We start from the raw sequence: 24,655 nt of genomic DNA, 5'->3' as shown, positions 1-24,655 counted from the left end.
CCATCTCCTTCTCCTGTTCGAAAATTTCTGAAAGGTTATTTCTGGATTGTTGTATTTTAGCTTCTCTTAATTTTTTCTTCAGAGTCCTTTCAGGTTCTGGATCTGCTTCCACAAGAATGTTCTTATCCTTGCTCCTGCTCATATGACAAAGAAGAAGGCACAGAAAAATAATAATAATAATAGAGATCCTTTATACCACAGTATAGGGATCCCTGTGTGAGTAGAAGAAGAGGGGGAGACAAAGAATGTAATATAATGGAAGAAACACAACTGTGAGGAGGCTAGATATGTGAGATGAAATGTTAGGATATGAATGAGTAAATAGAATGAGATGGGAGAGGGAGAATTTTCGAAAATATTTTTTTGAAAAAGAGTTAGTGATTTTCGAAAATGGTTTTTGAAAAATGTTAGTAATTTTCGAAAATTTTTAAAATCAAAAATAAAAAATAAGAATAATTAGTTAATTAAAAAGAAATTTTTGAAAAAGAGAAAAGATAGTTTCGAAAATTAGAGAGAGAGAGTTAGTTAGGTAGTTTTGAAAAAGTTAAGAAACAAACAAAAAATTAGTTAGTTAGTTGAAACAAATTTTGAAAGGATAAGAAGTTAGGAAGTTAGAAAAGATATTTTGAAAAAGATAAGATGAGAAGATATTTTTGAAAAGATATGATAGAAATTAGTTTTTGAAAAAAAGATTTGATTTTTAAAATCTCAATTAATGACTTGATTCATAAGAAATCACAAGATATGATTCTAGAACTTAAAGTTTGAATCTTTCTTAACAAGCAAGTAACAAACTTGAAATTTTTGAATCAAAACATTAATTGATTATGTTATTTTCGAAAATTTGATATAAAAATAAGAAAAAGATTTTTGAAAATTATTTTTGGAATTTTCGAAAATAACTAAGAATTTTGAAAAAGATTTGATTTTTGAAAAAGATTTTGAAAAAGATAAGATTTTCAAATTGAAAATTTGATTTGACTCATGAGAAACAATTTGATTTTAAAAATTTTTGAAAAAGTCAATCCAAATTTTCGAATTTGATGAGAGAAAAAGGGAAAGATATTTTTTTTTTATTTTTTTTGAATTTTTATGATGCAAGAGAAAAACACTAAAAAGATGCAATGCATGAAATTTTTAGATCAAAACATGTGATGCATGCAAGAATGCTATGAATGTCAAGATGAACACCAAGAACACTATGAATGTCAAGATGAACATCATAAACACAATTTTGAAAAAAATTTTAATGCAAAGAAAACATGCAAGACACCAAACTTAGAATTCTTTAATGCTTACGCACTAAGAATTCAAGAATGCATATGAAAAACAAGAAAAGACACAAAACAAAAAATCATCAAGATCAAACAAGAAGACTTACCAAGAACAACTTGAAGATCATGAAGAACACTATGAATGCATGAAATTTTTCGAAAAATGCTAGATGCATATGCAAGTGACACCAAACTTATGGTATGACTCAAGACTCAAACAAGAAACAAAAATATTTTTGATTTTTATGATTTTCAAATTTTTTTGGATTTTTTTCGAAAATTATATGAAAAAGAAAAATAAGGATTCCAAAATTTTTAATATGAATTCCAGGAATCTTGCATTCTTAGTCTGAAGCTTCAGTCCAGGAATTAGACATGGCTCACTAACCAGCCAAGCTTTCAATGAAAGCTCCGGTCCAAAACACTAGACATGGCCAATGGCCAGCCAAGCTTCAGCATGTAATTCAGACATGACACACCTGACATACTCATTCCCAAAGGAATAGGACATGGCTTTACAGCCGGCCAGGCTTCAACATGCTTCATGAAACACTAGAATTCATTCTTAAAAATTTTGAATCTAAAAGATTTTTTTTCGAAAACAGGTGAAAAATTTTGAAAGGTTTTTGAAAAATTTTTGAAAACAAAACAAAAAGAAAATTACCTAATCTGAGCAACAAGATGAACCGTCAGTTGTCCAAACTCAAACAATCCCCGGCAACGGCGCCAAAAACTTGGTGCACGAAATTGTGATGTCCAGGCTCGAACAATCCCTGGCAACGTGAGCAACTTGGTACGCGTAATCGTGATTACACTTTAATGATGTAAAATTCATGGCTCTTTCTTTCCCTGGCAATGGCGCCAAGAACATGGTGCCAATACCATGGTTCACAACTTCGATACAACTAACCAGCAAGTGCACTGGGTCGTCCAAGTAATACCTTACGTGAGTAAGGGTCGAATCCCACGGAGATTGTTGGAATGAAGCAAGCTATGGTCACCTTGCAAATCTCAGTTAGGCAGATATAAATTGATAATGGTGTTTTCGAATAATAAATAATAGAATAGGGATAGAGGTACTTATGTAAATCATTGGTAGGAATTTCAGATAAGCGAATGGAGATGCTTTTCGTTCCTCTGAACCTCTGCTTTCCTGCTATCTTCATCCAATCAGTCTAAATCATTTCCATGGCTGGCTTTATGTGATACATCACCACTGTCAATGGCTACATCTTATCCTCTCAGTGAATAATATGCTCACGCACCCTGTCACGGCACGGCTATTCATCTGTCGGTTCTCAATCATGCTGGAATAGGATTTACTATCCTTTTGCGTCTGTCACTAACGCCCTGCAATCGCAAGTTTGGAGCTCGTCACAGTCATTCAATCATTGAATCCTACTCAGAATACCACGGACAAGGTTTAGACCTTCCGGATTCTCTTGAATGCCGCCATCATTCTAGCTTACGCCACGAAGATTCCGGTTAGGAGATCTAAGAGATATTCATTCTAGCTTATTTCATGTAGAACAGAAGTGTTTGTCAGGCACGCGTTCATAAAGGAGAAGGATGATGAGCGTCACACATAATCATCACCTTCATCACGTTCTTGGGTGCGAATGGATATCTTAGAAGTGAAATAAGATGAATTGAATAGAAAACAGTAGTACTTTGCATTAATCTTTGAGGAACAGCAGAGCTCCACACCTTAATCTATGGAGTGTAGAAACTCTACCGTATGAAAATACATAAGTGAAGGTCCAGGCATGGCCGAGATGGCCAGCCCCCTAAAGCGTGATCAATAGTCTCCTAAGATGAACAATGGATTAAAACTGAGACTAAAGATGTCAAAAAGACTAGTAAAAGGTCCTATTTATAATAAACTAGTCACTAGGGTTTACATGAGTAAGTAATTGATGCATAAATCCACTTCCTGGGCCCACTTGGTGTGTGTTTGGGCTGAGCTTGAGTGTTGCACGTGCAGAGGCCATTTGTGGAGTTGAACGCCAGCTTTTGTGCCAGTTTGGGCGTTCAACTCTGGTTTTGGCTCCTTTTCTGGCGCTGGACGCCAGATTTGGGCAGAGAGCTGGCGTTGAACGCCAGTTTACGTCGTCTATTCTTGGCCAAAGTATGGACTATTATATATTGCTGGAAAGCCCTGTATGTCTACTTTCCAAAACAATTGGAAGCGCGTCATTTCGAGTTCTGTAGCTCCAGAAAATCCACTTTGAGTGCAGGAAGGTCAGAATCCAACAGCATCAGCAGTCCTTTTTCAACCTCTGAATCTGATTTCTGCTCAAGTCCCTCAATTTCAGCCAGAAAATACCTGAAATCACAGAAAAATACACAAACTCATAGTAAAGTCCAGAAATGTGAATTTAACATAAAAACTAATGAAAACATCCCTAAAAGTGACTAGATCCTACTAAAAACATACTAAAAACAATGCCAAAAAGCGTATAAATTATCCGCTCATCAACCCTGCAATGGCAGAGGTGAATTACATGGGAGAACCCTATGGAAACACCTATAATCATTCATGGAAAAGTCATCCGAATTTCTCATGGAAGGACCAACAAAAGCCTCAACAAGGCTTCAACAACAATGGTAGAAGAAACAGGTTTAGCAATAGCAAGCCTTTTCCATCATCTTCTCAGCAACAGACAAGGAACTCTGAACAGAGCCATTCTAGCCTGGAAACCATAGTCTCTGATCTATCCAAGACCACACTAAGTTTCATGAATGAAACAAGGTCCTCCATTAGAAATTTGGAGGCACAGGTGGGTCAGCTGAGTGGGAAGATTAATGACACTCCTCCCAGTACTCTCCCAAGCAATACAGAAGAAAATCCCAAGAGAGAGTGCAAGGCCATAACCATGACCAATATGGCCGAACCTGGAGAGAGTAAGGAGGACGTGAGTCCCAGTGAGAAAAGCCTCATGGGACGTCCTCTGGACAGAAAGGAGTTTCCCTTTGAGGAACCAAAGGAATCTGAGGCTCATGTAGAGACCATAGAGATTCCATTGAACTTTCTTCTGCCATTCATGAGCTCTGATGAATATTCTTCCTCTGAAGAGGATGAAGATATCACTGAAGAGCAAGATGCTAAATATCTAGGAGTAATCATGAAGCTGAATGCTAAGTTATTTGGTAATGAGACTTGGGAGGATGAACCCCCTTGTTCACCAATGAACTGAGTGTATTAATGAGGCAGACATTACCTCAGAAGAAACCGGATCCCAGAAAATTCTTCATACCTTGTACCATAGGCACCATGACCTTTGAGAAGGCTCTGTGTGACCTAGGGTCAAGGATAAACCTCATGCCACTCTCTCTAATGGAGAAACTGGGAATCTTTGAGGTACAAGCTGCAAGAATCTCACTAGAGATGGCAGACAAATCAATAAAACAGGCTTATGGACTAGTAGAGGACGTGCTAGTAAAGGTTGAAGGCCTTTACATCCCAGCTGATTTCATAATCCTAGACACTGGGAAGGATGAGGATGAATCCATCATCCTTGGCAGACCCTTCCTAGCCACTGCAAAAGCTGTGATTGATGTTGACAGAGGAGAATTGGTCCTTCAGTTGAATGAGGACTACCTTGTATTTAAGACTCAAGGTTCTCCTTCTGTAACCATGGAGATGAAGCATGAAAAGCTTCTCTCAATACAGAGTCAAATAAAACCCCCATAGTCAAACTCTAAGTTTGGTGTTGGGAGGCCACAACCAAACTCTAAGTTTGGTGTTGAGAGGCCACAACATTGCTCTGATTATCTGTGAGGCTCCATGAGAGCCCACTGTCAAGCTATTGACATTAAAGAAGCACTTATTGGGAGGCAACCCAATGTTATTTAATTATATCTATTTATTTTCCATTTCTATTTTATGTTTTCTTTAGGTTGATGATCATGTGAAGTCACAAAACAACTGAAAAATTAAAAACAAAATGAAAAATAGCTCACCCTAGAGGAAGAGCTTACTGGCATTTAAACGCCAGTAAGAGTAGTAGAATGGGCGTTAAACGCCCAGTCTGGCACCATTTTGGGCGTTTAACGCCAGAACAGAGCAACTACTTGGTGTTTAACGCCAAGAATGGGAGAAAAGCTAGCGTTAAACGCCAGAAACAAGCAGCAATCTGGCGTTTAACGCCAGAATTACACTCTAAGGATGTTTTGTGTAACAACCCTGATTTTCGAGTACATGAGATCTTTTCTGAAAGTACGGGTTTCTCCAGAAGATTAGTAAAGGGAACACCTCTGTTATATCATCAAGCATCTCAATCCTCATTATCATTATGTCATCCTTAAGCTAGAACCTCCTCTGAGGCAAGCTTGATAATGCAATCGGGAAGAACCTAGTTTTTGAACCGTATCGGTTGGCAGTTTTGATTCTGATTTTCGTAAATAGTCTCTGTTTGACGAACCGGACTCGATTCATGAGAGGAGAGAGATAATAGTATAATATTATCATTATATTAGTATTAGAACATGCTTGAATGATATTATAAGGTTACCTGGTCTGTTTTTGTTAAAAACAGAAAATCGGTTTAACCGGGTTTATGGTTTACTGGTGCAGCTTAGCACCAGCACTCTCTGATGAATTTAGCAATACCAAGGCCTCATTATACATGTTCTATTCTCATAATAAATATGTTACTAGTGTCATTTATGCTAGTTGCTCAGAAAATAATTTTTAGAGATATTTTTACGAGTGTTCCAGTACACCTAGTTTTAGTAGTTGTACACCAGAGATATTTTAATATTATTTTAATCCACCTCCAAGCCAACCAATCACAACTCACCTTACACCCCCAAGACCTCCAAGGCTGTCTCATTTCATCATTTTGGCCGAAAATAATAAGAGAGAAAAGAGAGAAACTTTCATGAACACTTAATCTTCAAAGCTTGATTTTTTTTTAACTAAAACTCAAATCAAAACTCCATTTTCACCAAAATGATCCTCTCTTCTTCCTCTACATAACCATGTGATTTATCAAGGCTGGAAATAGGTGAGATGGCTGTCTCCCTCCCATTTCAATTCGGTTTTCAAGGAAAACCATGCAAAACATGTGTTTTCTTGATGTTCTTCCTTAGGAATCATGCTTAACTTGACTTGAGGGCCAAGAAACGTGAATTTCCAGCAAGTCTAAGGTGAGATATCTCTTCCTAACATACTGAGTGAGATTTGGTCAGTTGAGAGTTTTTGGATTTAAAGTTGTTCTTGATGTGATTTAGGAGGAAAAAGTGCTTAAGGACCACCTGAAAGTTTAACCGGATTTGGAGCAGCAAATCAAGGTAGGGTGTCACGAAATTAATCTTGATTATTTGTGTTTGAGATGTGTGAATGTTGTATGATTTATCTGTGCTAAAAATTGGTTGCATATATGATTGATTCTTGGTGAAAATTTGGTGAAATTTTGATGAAATTTGATGAAATTCAAGCTATGAATGTGTGTTCTTGTGGCTGCTAGAAAACGAAACCCTAGGCCCTAAATTGGGGTTCAATTTGTGTTAAAATCATGTAGAAAAGATGGGGTTTTAGTGGCTGGGAATTTATTTTGAATTTTGGTAAAAATCGGTTGCTGAAAAGACTGAAAAACGGGTAAAAACAGAGAAAGAATCTGAAGAATTTATGAAGAACATGAAGAACACTTTGAGTGTGGTGAAGAACAATGAAGAACACCTTTTGATTCATAAAAGGGCAAGGAAGTAATTATTTTGGTGTTTGAGGGGTTATTTGGTAATTTCTGAAAGTTAGGGTGGTAAAAGTAGAAATATTAAAAGTTACAGGTGGTAAAAAGTAAATTTTAAAGGTTAAAAGTAAAAGGTAAGTTAATTTTCGAAAATATATTAATAAAATAATAAATAATAATAAAATATTAAATAATAATATTTAATTAAAATTAATATTTTAATAAAAATAATAAAATAATGCGAAAAAGGCAGTTTTCTGTAAAAGCTTTAGAAAGACAACTTTAAGCACAGAATCTCATAATTACCTTCATAAAACACCTAGGGAGTGGTAAGAACATATTAGTGAGGTAAAGATAAATAAAAGATAAAAAGTTAAAGAAAAGATAAACACCAAAGAAAAGTCTGTAAAGTTTTAACGACAGAAAAACAGACAGAGACTAGTGAACGAACTAGGGCAACTTAGTTAGTACTTGAGTTGCGACTAGAGTTAGGTATAATATGAAAAGTTAAACTGTTTCAGTATAGACTTAATGAACCTATACTTGGGACAGGCTAACTATTCATACCAAAATTTACATAAACTTTAAATACATACGTTAAGCAGAGAAATCAGAGCAGAGTAGAGAAATACAGAAAACAGAGTAACCAGAGTAAAGTAAAGAGATAAAGAGAAAAAGAGTAATATAGATACAGATGAAAAGAGTAATTAGAGAAGAGAAAAGAGATGCAGAGAACAGAATAATTAAAACAGAGTAAAGAGATACAGAGAAAGAAAGAGGTACTGCATAAGAATGTGAAAGTGATGATGAATAATAAGAATGATAATGAATGATGATAATGAGATGATTATGTGATGATCTGCTGCATGAAGGCAGTCAGATAGATGGTGGTACGACCACTGAGAGTGCTTTCCTGGGATACTTAGCTATAATGCTATTCTGTAAGTCAGAAGACTCTTACAGAGGTATCGAGAAAACACAACTGGCATATACTCTTGTAAGTCAAAGGACTCTTACAGTGAGTGTGTGTGTGTGCTCCTGTAAGTCAAAGGACTCTTACAATGAGTGTGTTTGGCAGATATAAGTTAACTAGCTCCGCCATGCAAGTCAAATGACTCTTGCAGTGGGTTGCTAGTGTCGCCCTGCAAGTCAAAGGACTCTTGCAGTGGTTTGCCTCACAAGTCAAAGGACTCTTGCGAGGGACATTGCCAACAGGAAAGCCTTACCTGGTCAAAGGACTCCGGGTAACGTCGGGAGCGGGTATGTAACCGACAGATGAGCTCATTACCTGCGCTAGGGCTAGACATGCATCATACTTGGTTGCGCATTTCCTTTGTTATGATTGTGGTATGAATGTATGCTTTCCTTGTTTGTATTCCATTCTCTGTGTTTGTGTTATTTTCTTGTATTCTTCTGTTTGTGTTCTGCTATCTGTTTTCTCTATCTTTTCTACTTATCTGTGTTTTCTAATTACTGCTTCCTTGTATTCTGCTAATAGTCTGCTAAACAACATAGAATTAATGAATGTAACTAATAACCCCGACCCTACTAAGGACTTCCCAGTTCTTACCCCTTCTCTCTCCCTTCCCCCTTCAGATGGAAGTAAGAGTACCTCACCATAGTTCGCTGATGACCATTCGCAAGAAGAGGATTTTGCTCTAGATAGTCTTCTGAGTCTAGGGTGAATATCGTTCTCTGATTACATGTGTATATTGTGAGACCAGCCAACGTCTTCACCCCGTTCGTATGCGCACTTTAACCTAAATCCTATGTACGAGATTCCTATTGTGTGGCTACTTCATGAGGTACCAGAGAGACGTCCTATGGAAAAGTCTTATCGTGCAGAGGAGTAGCAGATGATGTTCTATCTTTTGATGACGTTCCACCTGACTTGAGTTGTGAAGACTTAGAACGTACTTTCCCTCGCTTTAGTAGTTTAGAGGGACTAAGTGAGTATAGGGTCTAGGCTAGCCTGGGTGCCAGCTTAGGGACTTCTTAAATAGGTCAGGACCTGGGAGGTTGTATGTATGTATATGTATATAGTTATTATCTAGCTATATTTAAGGGTGTTCTAACTAAAGGTCTATACTCTAACAAAGGCTGGATCACTAAATGTTGCTCGCTACTTGTGATGTATTTATGTGTGGTTGTTTATAACTGTTTTATCTGTTATTACTTGTGAATTGATTATGAGTGATTCCGCCTATTAATCCAAACGTTTTCAAAAAAAAAACCTCGCAAATTAACTACGTTTTTAACAACAAATCAGGCTCATATGATAAATAATAGATAATAATTAGGAAGACAAATTGGTAGTGCTCAGTTTCCGGTATGATCTAGATATATTGAAAATTGGGTCGTTACAATTTGGTATCAGAGCGGTTCGTTCCCAGTAGAGCCTGGGGAGTGGACTGACTATGTTTCGTTGCATACTCTGTTGTGTGTCTCATGCGTATAGGATATCCCAGTGATATATGTTGCATGATTGTTTCTGTGTTATCATTTTGGGAATGTTCACACTTGACTTGAAGTGTTAAGACTGATCACCTTAACAATGATTGTTTGGTGTGAATAGGACTACAATGGGTTCACAGAGACGAGGCGTATGGGAAGGAATTCCTAATGTTAACTACGAGAGGGAACAGGAAACGTTTATGACTACTATGAACGCTGTAGCTGAGGTAGTGCGTGAGGCTGCAGTAGCAGTGGCTAGGGCTGTTGATCGTCTTGGAGTGAAAAACGGGAAGGAGAATGAGCATGGGGAAGATAGTGGGAATGATGAGAATAACTTAGGGGATCCTGAAAGACCTATGACCCTTGCGACATTTCTGAAGGTTAATCCGCCTAAGTTCAAGGGTACACTCGTTGCGACTGATGCTGATAATTGGTTTCGAGGTATTGAACGATCACTGAAAGCACAACATGTTCCAGAAGGACAACACGTGGAGTTTGCTACTTATATGCTCGAGGGAGAAGCTGAGTACTGGTGGCAAGGGATACAGCGACCGCTACAACGTAATGAAGGTGACATTCCTTGGGATATTTTTAAAGATGAATTCTACAAGAAATATTTCCCAAGAGCAGTGCGTGATGCTAAAGAGATATAGCTTATGCAGGTGAGGCAAGGAGATTTGACTGTTGCTGAGTATGCTCATAATTTCGATGACTTGTGTCATTTCTCTAGGATCTGTCAAGGGAATCCTGTTGACTTTGAAAAATGGAAGTGCTTGAAGTTTGAAGGAAGCCTTCGTGATGATCTGATGAGTTCAATAGTTCCGCTGGAGATACGTAATTTTGCCAAATTAGTCAACAAGAGCAAGTTAGTGGAAGAATGTATTAAGAAAGTGATTGTAGCCAAGGTGAGTCACCAAGGATTTCCACCAAGGCGTCTTAGTAATCATCAGGCAGCTGGGAGAAGGGTGCATTTTAAAGCGCGTGGCATACGACAGCATAAGAATCTACAAGTTGGTAACATTACTGCTCGCCGTACGGGTAAGAATGGAGGTAAAGCAAGGCAAGGCAATGGTGAACGAGCCCATCAGGCTTACATAAACACTGCATGTAAGCAATGCGGAAAAGAGCATGATAACAGGTCTTGCGAGTTTGGATCATCTAACTGCTATGCTTGTGGAGAACTTGGACATATTGCCAAGGATTGTCCGAAGGGATTTACTCAAAATCCAGTCAGAACCCAACAATAAGGACAAGTGTTTGCTATCACTATTGACGATGTTGTGCAATCGGACGCCCTCATTCAAGGTCAGTGTTATATCAAGAATCGATTTCTAACTGTACTGTATGATTCGGGTGCATCGTATTCTTTATTTCTCTAACTATTGCTCACGAGTTAGGATTATGTTTCTTTAAATTGAATTTTACTTGATTGTCCATACACCTGCATCCCAAAATGCTTTGACCAGTTTAGTGTGCCTGCAAGTACCATTCGCTATTAGGAACAGGACTTTTTTACACGATCTAATCTGTTTGCCTCTATGTGGTTTAGAAGTTATTTTAGGATTAGATTGGTTATCTAAGTATCATATTTTTCTTGATTATTTTAAAAGAACTGCTGTTATTCCATCTGATAGTCTATGTACTAAACCATTTCTGTCCCACACCTTATATCTGAATTCTGTAAGGGTTACCTTAGGTGGGAGTGATTGTGAGGGGTACGTTCTGTTAGCGGCTAGCTCGAATGATAGTGAATTAAGCTTAGAATGAATCCAAATGGTGAAGGAATTTCCTGATGTTTTCTTGGACGACATACCTGAGTTTCCTCCACAGCGAGAGATAAAATTCAGCATTGAGCTAGTACCTGGAATCGGACCGATTTTTATAGCACCGTACCGGATGTCACCATTGCTTGCAGAGCTGAAGAAGCTGTGAGATAGGATCGTATTGGCCTATAGAGGTACAAGAACAGAATTTGTGTGCCTAACTCTGGAGAATTGCGACAAAAGATTCTTGCTGAAGCTCACCAAAGTAGATTTTCTATGCATCCTGGAGTGACAAAGATGTATCGAGATTTGAAACAAATGTTCTGGTGGCCGGGCTTAAAGAAAGAAGTAGCTGATTATGTCTCAAAATGTTTAACCTGCCAGAAGATGAAGGTGGAACATCAGAAACTGTCAAGAACCCTGCAACCCTTAGAAATACCACAATGGAAATGGGAGCAGATTACTATGGATTTTGTCACGGGACTGCCAAGGACCTTAATAGGACACGATGCCATCTGGGTAATTGTGGACAGGTTGACAAAGTCAGCGCACTTCCTTCCGATTCAAGTTGACTATACTTTAGAAAGGTTGGAATGAATATATATTCAAGAAATCGTACGACTACATGGGATACCTTCGTAAATTGTCTCAGATCGAGTTTTGAGGTTTACTACTAGATTTTAGGGAGCTTTTCAGAAAGTGTTGGAAATAGAATTGCACTCGAGTATAGCATACCATCCTCAGATAGATGGATAATCAGAGCGGACAATCCAGACATTGGAAGACATGCTAAGATCTTGTGTGATGGGTAACCAACGCGGTTGGGATAAATATTTGCCGTTGGTCGAGTTCGTCTACAACAACAGTTACCAACAAAGTACCGGGATGGCACCATATGAAGCTCTTTACGAAAGAAGATGTCGGACACCATTGTGTTGGAATGACGATGGAGAAGCTAGTATCTTAGGTCCAAACTTAGTGTAGGAAACTACTGAAAATATAAAGGGGGATTCGCCAGAAGATCCAGACAGGACAGAGCCGTCAAAAGAGCTATGCCAATAATAGACGTAGACCCTTAGAGTTTAGTGACGGAAACCGTGTCTTTCTAGAAGTAACCTCGATTACTGGAATAGGTAAAGTCCTTAAGACTAAAAAGCTTAACCCACGATACATAGAACCTTTCCAAATACTTAAAAGAGTCGGTCTAGTAGCTTATCAAATAGTCCTTCCTCCTTATTTATCAAACCTTCATGATGTTTTTCATGTCTCGCAACTTAAAAAATATGTTCCCGATGAGAGTCACATTTTACAACCAGATACAGTACAGTTACGAAATGATTTAACATATTAAGCATCACTAGTTCAGATAGTAGAAAGAAGTGATAAGCAGCTAAGAGGCAAAGTTGTTCGCTTAGTCAAAGTAGCTTGGGAACCAAGAGGAGAAGAAGAGCACACTTGGGAACTGGAAGATAAGATGAAAGATAATTACCCGCATCTATTCCTAGGTAACTAAAATTTTGAGGGCAAAATTTTCTTTTAGGAGGGTAGAATGTAACAACCCTGATTTTCGAGTACATGAGATCTTTTCTGAAAGTACGGGTTTCTCCAGAAGATCAGTAAAGGGAACACCTCTGTTATATCATCAAGCATCTCAATCCTCATTATCATTATGTCATCCTTAAGCTAGAACCTCCTCTGAGGCAAGCTTGATAATGCAATCGGGAAGAACCTAGTTTTTGAACCGTATCGGTTGGCAGTTTTGATTCTGATTTTCGTAAATAGTCTCTGTTTGACGAACCGGACTCGATTCATGAGAGGAGAGAGATAATAGTATAATATTATCATTATATTAGTATTAGAACATGCTTGAATGATATTATAAGGTTACCTGGTCTATTTTTGTTAAAAACAGAAAATCGGTTTAACTGGGTTTACGGTTTACTAGTGCAGCTTAGCACCAGCACTCTCTGATGAATTTAGCAATACCAAGGCCTCATTATACATGTTCTATTCTCATAATAAATATGTTACTAGTGTCATTTATGCTAGTAGCTCAGAAAATAATTTTTAGAGATGTTTTTACGAGTGTTCCAGTACACCTAGTTTTAGTAGTTGTACACCAGAGATATTTTAATATTATTTTAATCCACCTCCAAGCCAACCAATCACAACTCACCTTACACCCCCCAAGACCTCCAAGGCTGTCTCATTTCATCATTTTGGCCGAAAATAACAAGAGAGAAAAGAGAGAAACTTTCATGAACACTTAATCTTCAAAGCTTGATTTCTTCTGAACTAAAACTCAAATCAAAACTCCGTTTTCACCAAAATAATCCTCTCTTCTTCCTCTACATAACCATGTGATTTATCAAGGCTGGAAATAAGGTGAGATGGCTGTCTCCCTCCCATTTCAATTCGATTTTCAAGGAAAACCATGCAAAACATGTGTTTTCTTGATGTTCTTCCTTAGGAATCATGCTTAACTTGACTTGAGGGCCAAGAAACGTGAATTTCCAGCAAGTCTAAGGTGAGATATCTCTTCCTAACATACTGAGTGAGATTTGGTCAGTTGAGAGTTTTTGGATTTAAAGTTGTTCTTGATGTGATTTAGGAGGAAAAAGTGCTTAAGGACCACCTGAAAGTTTAACCGGATTTGGAGCAGCAAATCAAGGTAGGGTGTCACGAAATTAATCTTGATTATTTGTGTTTGAGATGTGTGAATGTTGTATGATTTAGCTGTGCTAAAAATTGGTTGCATATATGATTGATTCTTGGTGAAAATTTGGTGAAATTTTGATGAAATTTGATGAAATTCAAGCTATGAATGTGTGTTCTTGTGGCTGCTGGAAAATGAAACCCTAGGCCCTAAATTGGGGTTCAATTTGTGTTAAAATCATGTAGAAAAGATAAGGTTTTAGTGGCAGGGAATTTATTTTGAATTTTGGTAAAAATCGGTTGCTGAAAAGACTGAAAAACGGGTAAAAACATAGAAAGAATCTGAAGAATTTATGAAGAACATGAAGAACACTTTGAGTGTGGTGAAGAACAATGAAGAACACCTTTTTGATTCATAAAAGGGCAAGAAAGTAATTATTTTGGTGTTTGAGGGATTATTTGGTAATTTCTGAAAGTTAGGGTGGTAAAAGTAGAAATATTAAAAGTTACGGGTGGTAAAAAGTAAATTTTAAAGGTTAAAAGTAAAAGGTAAGTTAATTTTCGAAAATATATTAATAAAATAATAAATAATAATAAAATATTAAATAATAATATTTAATTAAAATTAATATTTTAATAAAAATAATAAAATAATGCGAAAAAGGCAGTTTTCTGTAAAAGCTTTAGAAAGACAACTTTAAGCGCAGAATCTCATAATTACCTTCATAAAACACCTAGGGAGTGGTAAGAACATATTAGTGAGGTAAAGATAAATAAAAGATAAAAAGTTAAAGAAAATATAAACACCAAAGAAAACTCTGTAAAGTTTTAACGACAGAAAAACAGACAGAGACTAGTGAACGAACTAGGGCAACTTAGTTAGTACTTGAGTTGCAACTAGGGTTAGGTATAATATGAAAAGTTAAACTGTTTCAGTATAGACTTAATGAACCTATACTTGGGACAGGCTAACTATTCATACTGAAATTTATATAAACTTTAAATACATACGTTAAGCAGAGAAATCAGAGCAGAGTAGAGAAACACAGAAAACAGAGTAACTAGAGTAAAGTAAAGAGATAAAGAGAAAAAGAGTAATATAGATACAGATGAAAAGAGTAATTAGAGAAGAGAAAAGAGATGCAAAGAACAGAATAATTAAAACAGAGTAAAGAGATACAGAGAAAGAAAGAGGTACTGCATAAGAATGTGAAAGTGATGATGAATAATGTGAATGATAATGAATGATGATAATGAGAATGATTATGTGATGATCTGCTGCATGAAGGCAGTCAGATAGATGGTGGTACGACCACTGAGAGTGCTTTCCTGGGATACTTAGCTATAATGCTATTTTGTAAGTCAGAGGACTCTTACAGAGGTATTGAGAAAACACAACTGGCATATACTCTTGTAAGTCAAAGGACTCTTACAGTGAGTGTGTGTGTGTGCTCCTGTAAGTCAAAGGACTCTTACAGTGAGTGTGTTTGGCAGATATAAGTTAACTAGCTCCGCCATGCAAGTCAAATGACTCTTGCAGTGGGTTGCTAGTGTCGCCCTGCAAGTCAAAGGACTCTTGCAGTGGTTTGCCTCACAAGTCAAAGGACTCTTGCGAGGGACATTGCCAACAGGAAAGCCTTACCTGGTCAAAGGACTCCGGGTAACGTCGGGAGCGGGTATGTAACCGACAGATGAGCTCATTACCTGCGCTAGGGCTAGACAAGCATCATACTTGGTTGCACATTTCCTTTGTTATGATTGTGGTATGAATGTATGCTTTCCTTGTTTGTATTCCATTCTCTGTGTTTGTGTTATTTTCTTGTATTCTTCTGTTTGTGTTCTGCTATCTGTTTTCTCTATCTTTTCTACTTATCTGTGTTTTCTAATTACTGCTTCCTTGTATTCTGCTAATAGTCTGCTAAACAACATAGAATTAATGAACGTAACTAATAACCCCGACCCTACTAAGGACTCCCCTAGTTCTTACCCCTTCTCTCTCCCTTCCCCCTTCAGATGGAAGTAAGAGTACATCACCATAGTTCGCTGATGACCATTCGCAAGAAGAGGATTCTGCTCTAGATAGTCTTCTGAGTCTAGGGTGAATAACGTTCTCTGATTATATGTGTATATTGTGAGACCAGCCAACGTCTGCACCCCGTTCGTATGCGCACTTTAACCTAAATCCTATGTACGAGATTCTTATTGTGTGGCTACTTCATGAGGTACCAGAGAGACGTCCTATGGAAAAGTCTTATCGTGCAGAGGAGTAGCAGATGATGTTCTATCTTTTGATGACGTTCCACCAGACTTGAGTTGTGAAGACTTAGAACGTACTTTCCCTCGCTTTAGTAGTTTAGAGGGACTAGGTGAGTATAGGGTCTAGGCTAGCCTGGGTGCCAGCTTAGGGACTTCTTAAACAGGTCAGGACCTGGGAGGTTGTATGTATGTATATGTATATAGTTATTATCTAGCTATATTTAAGGGTGTTCTAACTAAAGGTCTATACTCTAACAAAGGCTGGATCACTAAATGTTGCTCGCTACTTGTGATGTATTTATGTGTGGTTGTTTATAACTGTTTTATCTGTTATTACTTGTGAATTGATTATGAGTGATTCCGCCTATTAATCCAAACGTTTTTAAAAAAAAAAAAACCTCGCAAATTAACTACGTTTTTAACAACGAATCAGGCTCATATGATAAATAATAGATAATAATTAGGAAGACAAATTGGTAGCGCTCAGTTTCCGGTATGATCTAGACATATTGAAAATTGGGTCGTTACATTTTGCACGCCTAAATGGAGCAGGGATGCTAAGTCCTTGACCCCTCAGGATCTGTGGATCCCACATGATCCCCACCTACCCCACCTCTTCTTCTCTCCTCTTCACACTCTTTCATAACACTCTTTCCCAAATACCCTTCACCAATCACCTCTATATCTCTTCCCCAACTACTCTTCACCACTCACATCCATCCACTCTTCCCCAAAAACCCCACCTACCTTCAAATTTAAAAATCCTTTCCCTCCCAAACCCAACCCTAATACACGAAACCTAACCCTCCCCCCACCCCTATATAAACCCCTCAACACTACCTCATTTTCACACATTACAAACACTTATTTTCCCATTTGGCCGAATACACTCTTCCCTTCCATCTCCTCCATTTTCTTCTTCTTCTACTATCTTCCTTCTTCTTTTGCTCGAGGACGAGCAAACATTTTAAGTTTAGTATGGTAAAAGCATTACTTTTTTGCTTTTCCATAACCATTTATGGCACCTAATGCCAAGAAACCTCAAGAAAGAGGAAAGGGAAGGCAATTTCTTCCACCTCTGAGTCATGGAAGATGGAGAGATTCATCTCAATGGTCCATCAAGACCATTTTTATAAAGTTGTGGTCAAGAAAAAGGTGATCCCTGAGGTCCCTTTTAAGCTCAAAAAGAGCGAATATCCGGAGATCCGACAAGAGATTAGAAGAAGAGGATGGGAAGTTATCTTCAATCCTATTCAACAAGTCAGAATTTTAATGGTTCAAGAGTTCTATGCAATCGCATAGATCACTAGGAACCATGATCAAAGTATGAACCCAAACCCAAAGAATTGGCTTACAATGGTTCAGGGGAAATACTTAGATTTCAGTCCGGAAAATGTAAGGTTGGCGTTCAACTTGCCAATGATGCAAGAAAACGCACGCCCCTACACTAGAAGGGTCAATTTTGATCGAAGGTTGGACGAAGTCCTCATGGACATATGTGTGGAAGGAGCTCAATGGAAAGTTGACTCAAGAGGCAAGCCGGTTCAATTGAGAAGACGGGACCTTAAGCCTGTAGCTAGAGGATGGTTGGAGTTCATCCAACGCTCTATCATCCCTACTAGCAACCGATCCGAAGTAACTGTGGATCGGGCCATCATGATCCATAGTATCATGATTGGGGAGGAAGTGGAAGTTCATGAGATTATACCTCAAGAACTCTACAAGGTAGCTGATAAGTCCTCCACTTTGGCAAGGTTAGCCTTTCCTCACCTCATTTGCCACCTCTGCAATTCAGCTGGAATTGACATAAAGGGAGACATCCTCATTGATGAGGACAAGCCCATCACTAAGAAAAGGATGGAGCAAACAAGAGAGCCCACTCATGGACCTCAACAAGAGAATGAGGAAATTCCTCATCATGAAATCCCTGTGATGCCTCAAGGGATGCACTTTTCTCCACAAAACTATTGGGAGCAAATTAACACCTCCGTAGAAGAATTAAGTTCCAACATGGGACAACTAAGGGTGGAGCACCAAGAGCACTCCATCATTCTCCATGAAATTAGAGAAGATCAAAGAGCTATGAGGGAGGAGCAACAAAGGCAAGGAAGAGATATAGAGGAGCTCAAGAGCACCATTGGTTCTTCAAGAGGAAGAAGACGTCGCCCTCACTAAGGTGGACCCGTTCCTTAATCTCCTTGTCTATTTTTTTTTTCTGTTTTCGTTCTCTATGCTTTATTTTTGTGTCTTCATTACATGATCATTAGTGTCTAGTGTCTATGACTTAAAGCTATGAATGTCCTATGAATCCATCACCTCTCTTAAATGAAAAATGTTCTAAAAACAAAAGAACAAGAAGTACATGGATTTCGAATTCATCCTTGAGATTAGTTTAATTATTTTGATGTGGTGACAATACTTTTTGTTTTCTGAATGAATACTTGAACAGTGCATATTTTTTAATTTGTTGTTTATGAATGTTAAATTTGTTGGCTCTTGAAAGAATGATGAAAAAAGAGAAATGTTATTGATAATCTGAAAATTCATAAAATTGATTCTTGAAGCATGAAAAAGCAGTGAAAAAGCAAAAGCTTGCAGAAAAAAAGAAGAGAAAATAAAAGAAAAAAAAGAGAAAGAAAAAGAAAAAGCAAGCAGAAAAAGCCCACAGCTCTTTAAACCAAGAGGCAAGAGCAAAAAGCCAGTAACCCTTTAAACTAAAAGGCAAGGGCAAAAAGGATCCAAGGCTTTGAGCATCAGTGGATAGGAGGGCCCAAGGGAATAAAATCCTGGCCTAAGCGGCTAAACCAAGCTGTCCCTAACCATGTGCTTGTGGCGTGAAGGTGTCAAGTGAAAAGCTTGAGACTGAGCGGTTAAAGTCGTGATCTAAAGCAAAAAGAGTGTGCTTAAGAACCCTGGACACCTCTAATTGGGGACTCTAGAAAATCTGAGTCACAATCTGAAAAGGTTCACCCAGTTATGTGTCTGTGGCATTTATGTATCCGGTGGTAATATTGGAAAACAAAGTGCTTAGGGCCACGGCCAAGACTCATAAAGTAGCTGTGTTCAAGAATCAACATACTAAACTAGGAGAATCAATAACACTATCTAAATTCTGAGTTCCTATAGATGCCAATCATTCTGAACTTCAAAGGATAAAGTGAGATGCCAAAACTATTCAGAGGCAAAAAGCTACTAGTCTCGCTCATCTAATTGGAGCTAAGTTTCATTGATATTTTAGAATTTAATAGTATATTCTCTTCTTTTTATCTTATTTGATATTCAGTTTCTTGGGGACAAGCAACAATTTAAATTTGGTGTTGTGATGAGCGGATAATTTATACGCTTTTTGGCATTATTTTTAGGTAGTTTTTAGTATGATTTAGTTAGTTTTTAGCATATTTTTATTAGTTTTTAAATAAAAATCACATTTCTGGACTTTCGTATGAGTTTGTGTGTTTTTCTGTGATTTCAGGTAATTTCTGGCTGAAATTGAGAGACTTGAGCAAAAATCTGATTCAGAGGCTGAAGAAGGACTCCAGATGCTGTTGGATTCTGACCTCCCTGCACTCGAAATGGCTTTTCTGGAGCTACAGAAACTCAATTGGTGCGCTCTTAATTGCGTTGAAAAGTAGACATCTAGGGCTTTCCAGAAATATATAATAGTCTATACTTTTCTTGAGTTTTGACAACGCAAACTGGTGTTCAAATGCCAACTTCCTGCCCTATTCTGAAGTTAAACGCCAGAAACAGGTTGCAAACCAGAGTTAAATGCCAGAAACAGGCTACAACCTGGCGTTTAACTCCAAAAAGAGTCTCTACACATGAAAACTTCAATGCTCAGCCCAAGCACACACCAAGTGGGCCCGGAAGTGGATTTCTTCACCAATTACTCATTTTCTGTAACCCTAGCTACTAGTTTAGTATAAAAACTACTTTTAGTGATTTTATTTAGAATCTTTTGCATAATTTTATGTTCGAAGATCACGTTTAGGGGGCTGGCCATTCAGCCATGCCTGAACCACTTTCACTTATGTAATTTTCAACGGTGGAGTTTCTACACCCCATAGATTAAGGAGTGGAGCTCTGCTGTTCCTCATGAATTAATGCAAAGTACTATTGTTTTCCTATTCAATTCAAGCTTATTCCTATTCTAAGATATTCGCTTGCCCTTCAACATGATGAATGTGATGATCCGTGACACTCATCACTATTCTCAACCTATGAACGCGTGCCTGACAACCACTTCCATTCTACCTTAGATTGAGCGCATATCTCTTAGCCTCCATTCTGAAAGATCGGAGTCTTCGTGGTATAAGCTAGAACTATTGGCGGCATTCTTAAGATCCGGAAAGTCTAAACCTTATCTGTGGTATTCCAAGTAGGATCTGGGATGGGATGACTGTGATGAGCTTCAAACTCGTGAGTGTTGGGCGTAGTGACAGACGCAAAAGGATCAATGGATCCTATTCCAGCATGAGTGAGAACCGACAGATGATTAGCCATGCCGTGACAGCGCATTTGGACCATTTTCACTGAGTGGACAGGAGGTAGCCATTGACAACGGTGATACCCAACATATAGCTTGCCATGGAAAGGAGTATGAATGACTGGATGAAGGCACTAGGAAAGCAGAGATTTAGAAGGAACAAAGCATCTCCGTACACTTATATGAAATTCTCACCAATGAATTACATAAGTATCTCTATCTTATTTTATATTTTATTTACATTTTAATTATAACAATTCCATCACCATTTGAATCTACCTGACTGAGATTTACAAGATGACCATAGGTTGCTTCAAGCCGACAATCTCCGTGGGATCAACCCTTACTCACGTAAGGTTTATTACTTGGACGACCCACTGCACTTGCTGGTTAGTTGTGTGGAGTTGTGAAAAAGGAATTGGGATTATGATTGTACGTACCAAGTTGTTGGCGCCATTGAGATCACAATTTCGTGCACCAGGCAGCAGGGGGTACACTCCAGTGTGTGCTGTTTTTCCTGCTGTGCTTTTCTGTTTCTCTTCTAAGTTCTATACATGATCACAAACGTTAGAAAAATGAGAAAAACTATGAAAATAACTAGAAAATAACTTAATATGAAATCAAACTCAAATAATCTTAAGTAAAACTGAAATAAAAACAAGCTAAACTATAGGATACATATGGTTGGTTTGCCTCCTAACAAGCGCTTCTTTACCGTCATTTGCTTGATGGACAACTCTTTTACGGAGGTTCATAGGGGCTCATATCTTCACCCCTCATTGTGAACTTCCTCCTTGTGCTCTCATGAATTAGTTTAACATACTCCAAAGACAGAATCCTGTTCACAATATGTGGTATGAGTGGACTTCTTGTGAAGACTACCCTCATGCAAGGGAAGAGTCTTCAGTAGGAATTTTCTTGTTCCTCCCGCCCTTGGGTACTTTCTTTTCGGGGCCTCCTCTTTCAATGATGGGTGGTGAATGCCTAATACCAAACTTAGGTTTGATGTTCGGGGGCTCTATATGGCTTTCCACTGAATAAGAAGGCTTGAGTACTGAGCTCTACATGCTAGTACCACCTTTGTCTGAGAGAGGTTGAGGCTTAGGGATTTTGAATAGCAAATGGTCCTCATGTATCCTCAGGACTAGCTCTCCTCTCTCTACATCAATCAAGGCTCTCTCAGTAGTTAGGAATGGCCTTCCCAGGATGATGGAGTCATCTTTTCCCTCTCCAGTGTCAAGTATCACGAAGTCTACAGGGAGGTAAAGGTCTTCAACTTTTACAAAGACGTTTTCCACTACTTCGTATGCCCGCTTCAGGGACTTGTCTGCCATCTCCAGTAAGATCCTTGCAGGTTGCGCCTCTTGGATTCTCAGCTTCTTCATCACAGAGAGAAGCATCAGATTTATGCTTGATCTAAGGTCGCACAGTGCTTTCTCAAGTGTGATGGTCCCTATAGTACAGGGAATCAAGAAGCTTCCGGGATCTGGCAATTTCTGTGGGAGCTTCTTTTGCACTAGTGCACTACACTCCTTGGTTAGCACCACAGTTTCATCTCCCCTCAGGGCCTTCCTCTCAGAGAATATACCTTTCAAACAGGCCATATAGGGATGCTTATTCTCTAACATCTTAGCAAAAAGAATATTGATTTGTAGCTTCTTGAAGACTGCCAAGAATTGAGCAATTTGCTAATCCTCAGTCTCCTTTTGTGCATTCAGAGGGTGTTGTATTTTCGGCTCCCTCGTCAATACTGGACGTGTACTAGTACACTCCCAGTCTCTTCTTGAGCCTTTTCCTTCTTCAATTCCTTAACAATATCTTCTTTTTTAGGCATGGCCTCCGTGTCCATAGTGGGGGCCTTGTACTCTTCTATTGGATTTACTTCTGTGTTGCTTGGAAGAGTATTGGGAGGTCTCTTAGGTATCCTGCTTCTCATCAGATCCACTTGTATTTCAAAGTTCCGCATTGAAGATCAAGTCTCTTGCATAAAGCTATGCGTGGTCTTGGAAAGGTCAGAGAGGCTTTGCTTAGGCATCTCCATCTGCTGCTGAGAGGGTTGGAACTGTCTGTTGTTGAACCTATTTTGATTGGTTCCACCTTGATTATTGTCGAAGCCTTGTTGAGGCCTCTGCTGCTCCCTCCACCCAAAGTTAGGGTGATTCCTGTATCCCTTATTAAAAGTATTTGCATAAGGATCATTATTGGAATTTCTAGAGAAATTTTCCATGTAATTCACTTCCTCCATAGTGGGCTGAGCAATATCAAAAATTTCCCCTCCATAGGATGCATCTTGAGTGTTGACAACTGAAAGTTGCATCCTGGTCAAGTGTTGAGAGATCATGCTTATCTGTTGGGACATGAGCTTGTTTTGAGCTAAGATGGCATCCAATGTGTCCACTTCCACAACTCCTCTCCTCTGATTAGTTCCAGTGTTCACAGGATTCCTCTCAGAAGTGTACATGTACTGGTTGTTAGCAACCATCTTGATGAGCGGATAATTTATACGCTTTTTGGCATTATTTTTACATAGTTTTTAGTATGTTTTAGTTACTTTTTATTATGTTTTTATTTGTTTTTATGCAAAAATCACATTTCTGAACTTTACTATGAGTTTGTGTGTTTTTTTGTAATTTCAGGTATTTTCTGGCTGAAATTGAGGGACCTGAGCAAAAGTCTGATTCAGAGGCTGAGAAAGGACTGTAGATGCTGTTGGATTCTGACCCTCCTGCACTCAAAGTGGATTTTCTGGAGCTACAGAAGCCCAATTAGCGCGCTCTTAATTGCATTGGAAAGTAGATATATTGGGCTTTCCAGCAATATATAATAGTCTATACTTTGCTCGAGAATTGATGGCCCAAACTGGCATTCAACGCCAGTCAGAGACCCTTTTCGGGCGTAAAACGCCGGAAATGGCACCAGAACTGGAGTTAAATGCCCAAACTGGCACCCAAGCTGGTGTTTAACTCCAAGAATGGCCTATGCACGTGAAAGCTTCAAAGCTCAGCCCGAACACTCATTAAGAGGGCCCCGGAAGTGGATTTCTGCACTATCTGCACTTAGTTACTCATTTTCTGTAAACCTAAGTTACTAGTTTAGTATAAAAACTACTTTTAGAGATTCATTTTGGGGGGGATGACATTTTACATTTTATATTGTATCTTCTACGGCATGAGTCTCTAAACCCCATAGGTGGGGGTGAGGAGCTCTGCTGTGTCACAATGGATTAATGCAATTACTATTGTTTTCTATTCGATCACGCTTGATTCTATTCTAAGATACTCACTCGTACTTCAATATAAAGAATATGATGATCCGTGACACTCATCATCATCATCATCATAGTCATTGGCGACAGCTTGAGTGCGTATCTCTTGGGTTTCTAATCCACGAGTTTGACTTGCATCTCCTGACAACAGAGCATTCGAATCCGTGAGATTAGAACCTTTGTGGTAGAGGCTAGAACCAATTGGTAGCATTCCTGAGATTTTGAAAGTCTAAACCTTGTCTGTGGTATTCCAAGTAGGATCTGGAATGGGATGACTGTGACGAGTTTCAAACTCACGAATGTTGGGCACAGTGACAGTGTGCAAAAGGATAGAGAGATCCTATTCCGACACAAGTGAGAACCGACAGATGATTAGCCGTGCGGTAGCTGTGCCTGGTATTTTTCATCCGAGACGAGAGATCCGATAGTTGATTAGCCGTACAGAAACCATGCCTAGACCATTTTCACTGAGAGGACGGATGGTAGCCATTGACAACGGTGATCCACCAATATACAGCTTGCCATGGAAGGAAGCCATGCGTGTTTGGAGAAGAAGACAGTAGGAAAGCAGAGATTCTGACGACAGAGCTTCTCTGGAACCTCAACTTGTTCCTCATTACTGAATCACAAGTATCATTCATTTCATGTTATTTACTTTTCATAAACAAAATCATTTTTATCACTAATCTCCTGACTAAGATTTACAGGATAACCATAGCTTGCTTCAAGCCGGCAATCTCCGTGAGATCGACCCTTACTCGCGTAAGGTATTACTTGGACGACCCAGTGCACTTGCTGGTTTGTTGTGC

The 24,655-nt window shown here is 38.6% G+C and overlaps 1 protein-coding gene across 1 annotated transcript; it reads right to left on the bottom strand.

Annotated features, from left to right (window-relative positions):
* Positions 1–21,642: 21,642 nt before the first annotated feature.
* LOC107636562 (uncharacterized) lies at positions 21,643–22,209 on the bottom strand. The gene has a single exon (XM_016340062.1). It carries the CDS (start codon positions 22,207–22,209, stop codon positions 21,643–21,645), a length of 567 nt encoding a protein of 188 aa, XP_016195548.1.
* Between the last annotated feature and the right edge of the window lie 2,446 nt (positions 22,210–24,655).

The sequence above is a fragment of the Arachis ipaensis genome, chromosome B4 (genome assembly GCF_059453495.1).
Source record: "Arachis ipaensis isolate K30076 ecotype BB chromosome B4, ASM5945349v1, whole genome shotgun sequence".
NCBI classification, from domain to species: domain Eukaryota; kingdom Viridiplantae; phylum Streptophyta; class Magnoliopsida; order Fabales; family Fabaceae; genus Arachis; species Arachis ipaensis.
Note: the sequence above shows the minus strand (reverse complement) of the source record. Positions and strands in the feature narration are given on the sequence as shown.

Excerpts from the sequence above, each read along its gene's own strand:
- LOC107636562 (XM_016340062.1), bottom strand. The coding sequence starts at position 22,209 with ATGTTAGAGAATAAGCATCCCTATATGGCCTGTTTGAAAGGTATATTC.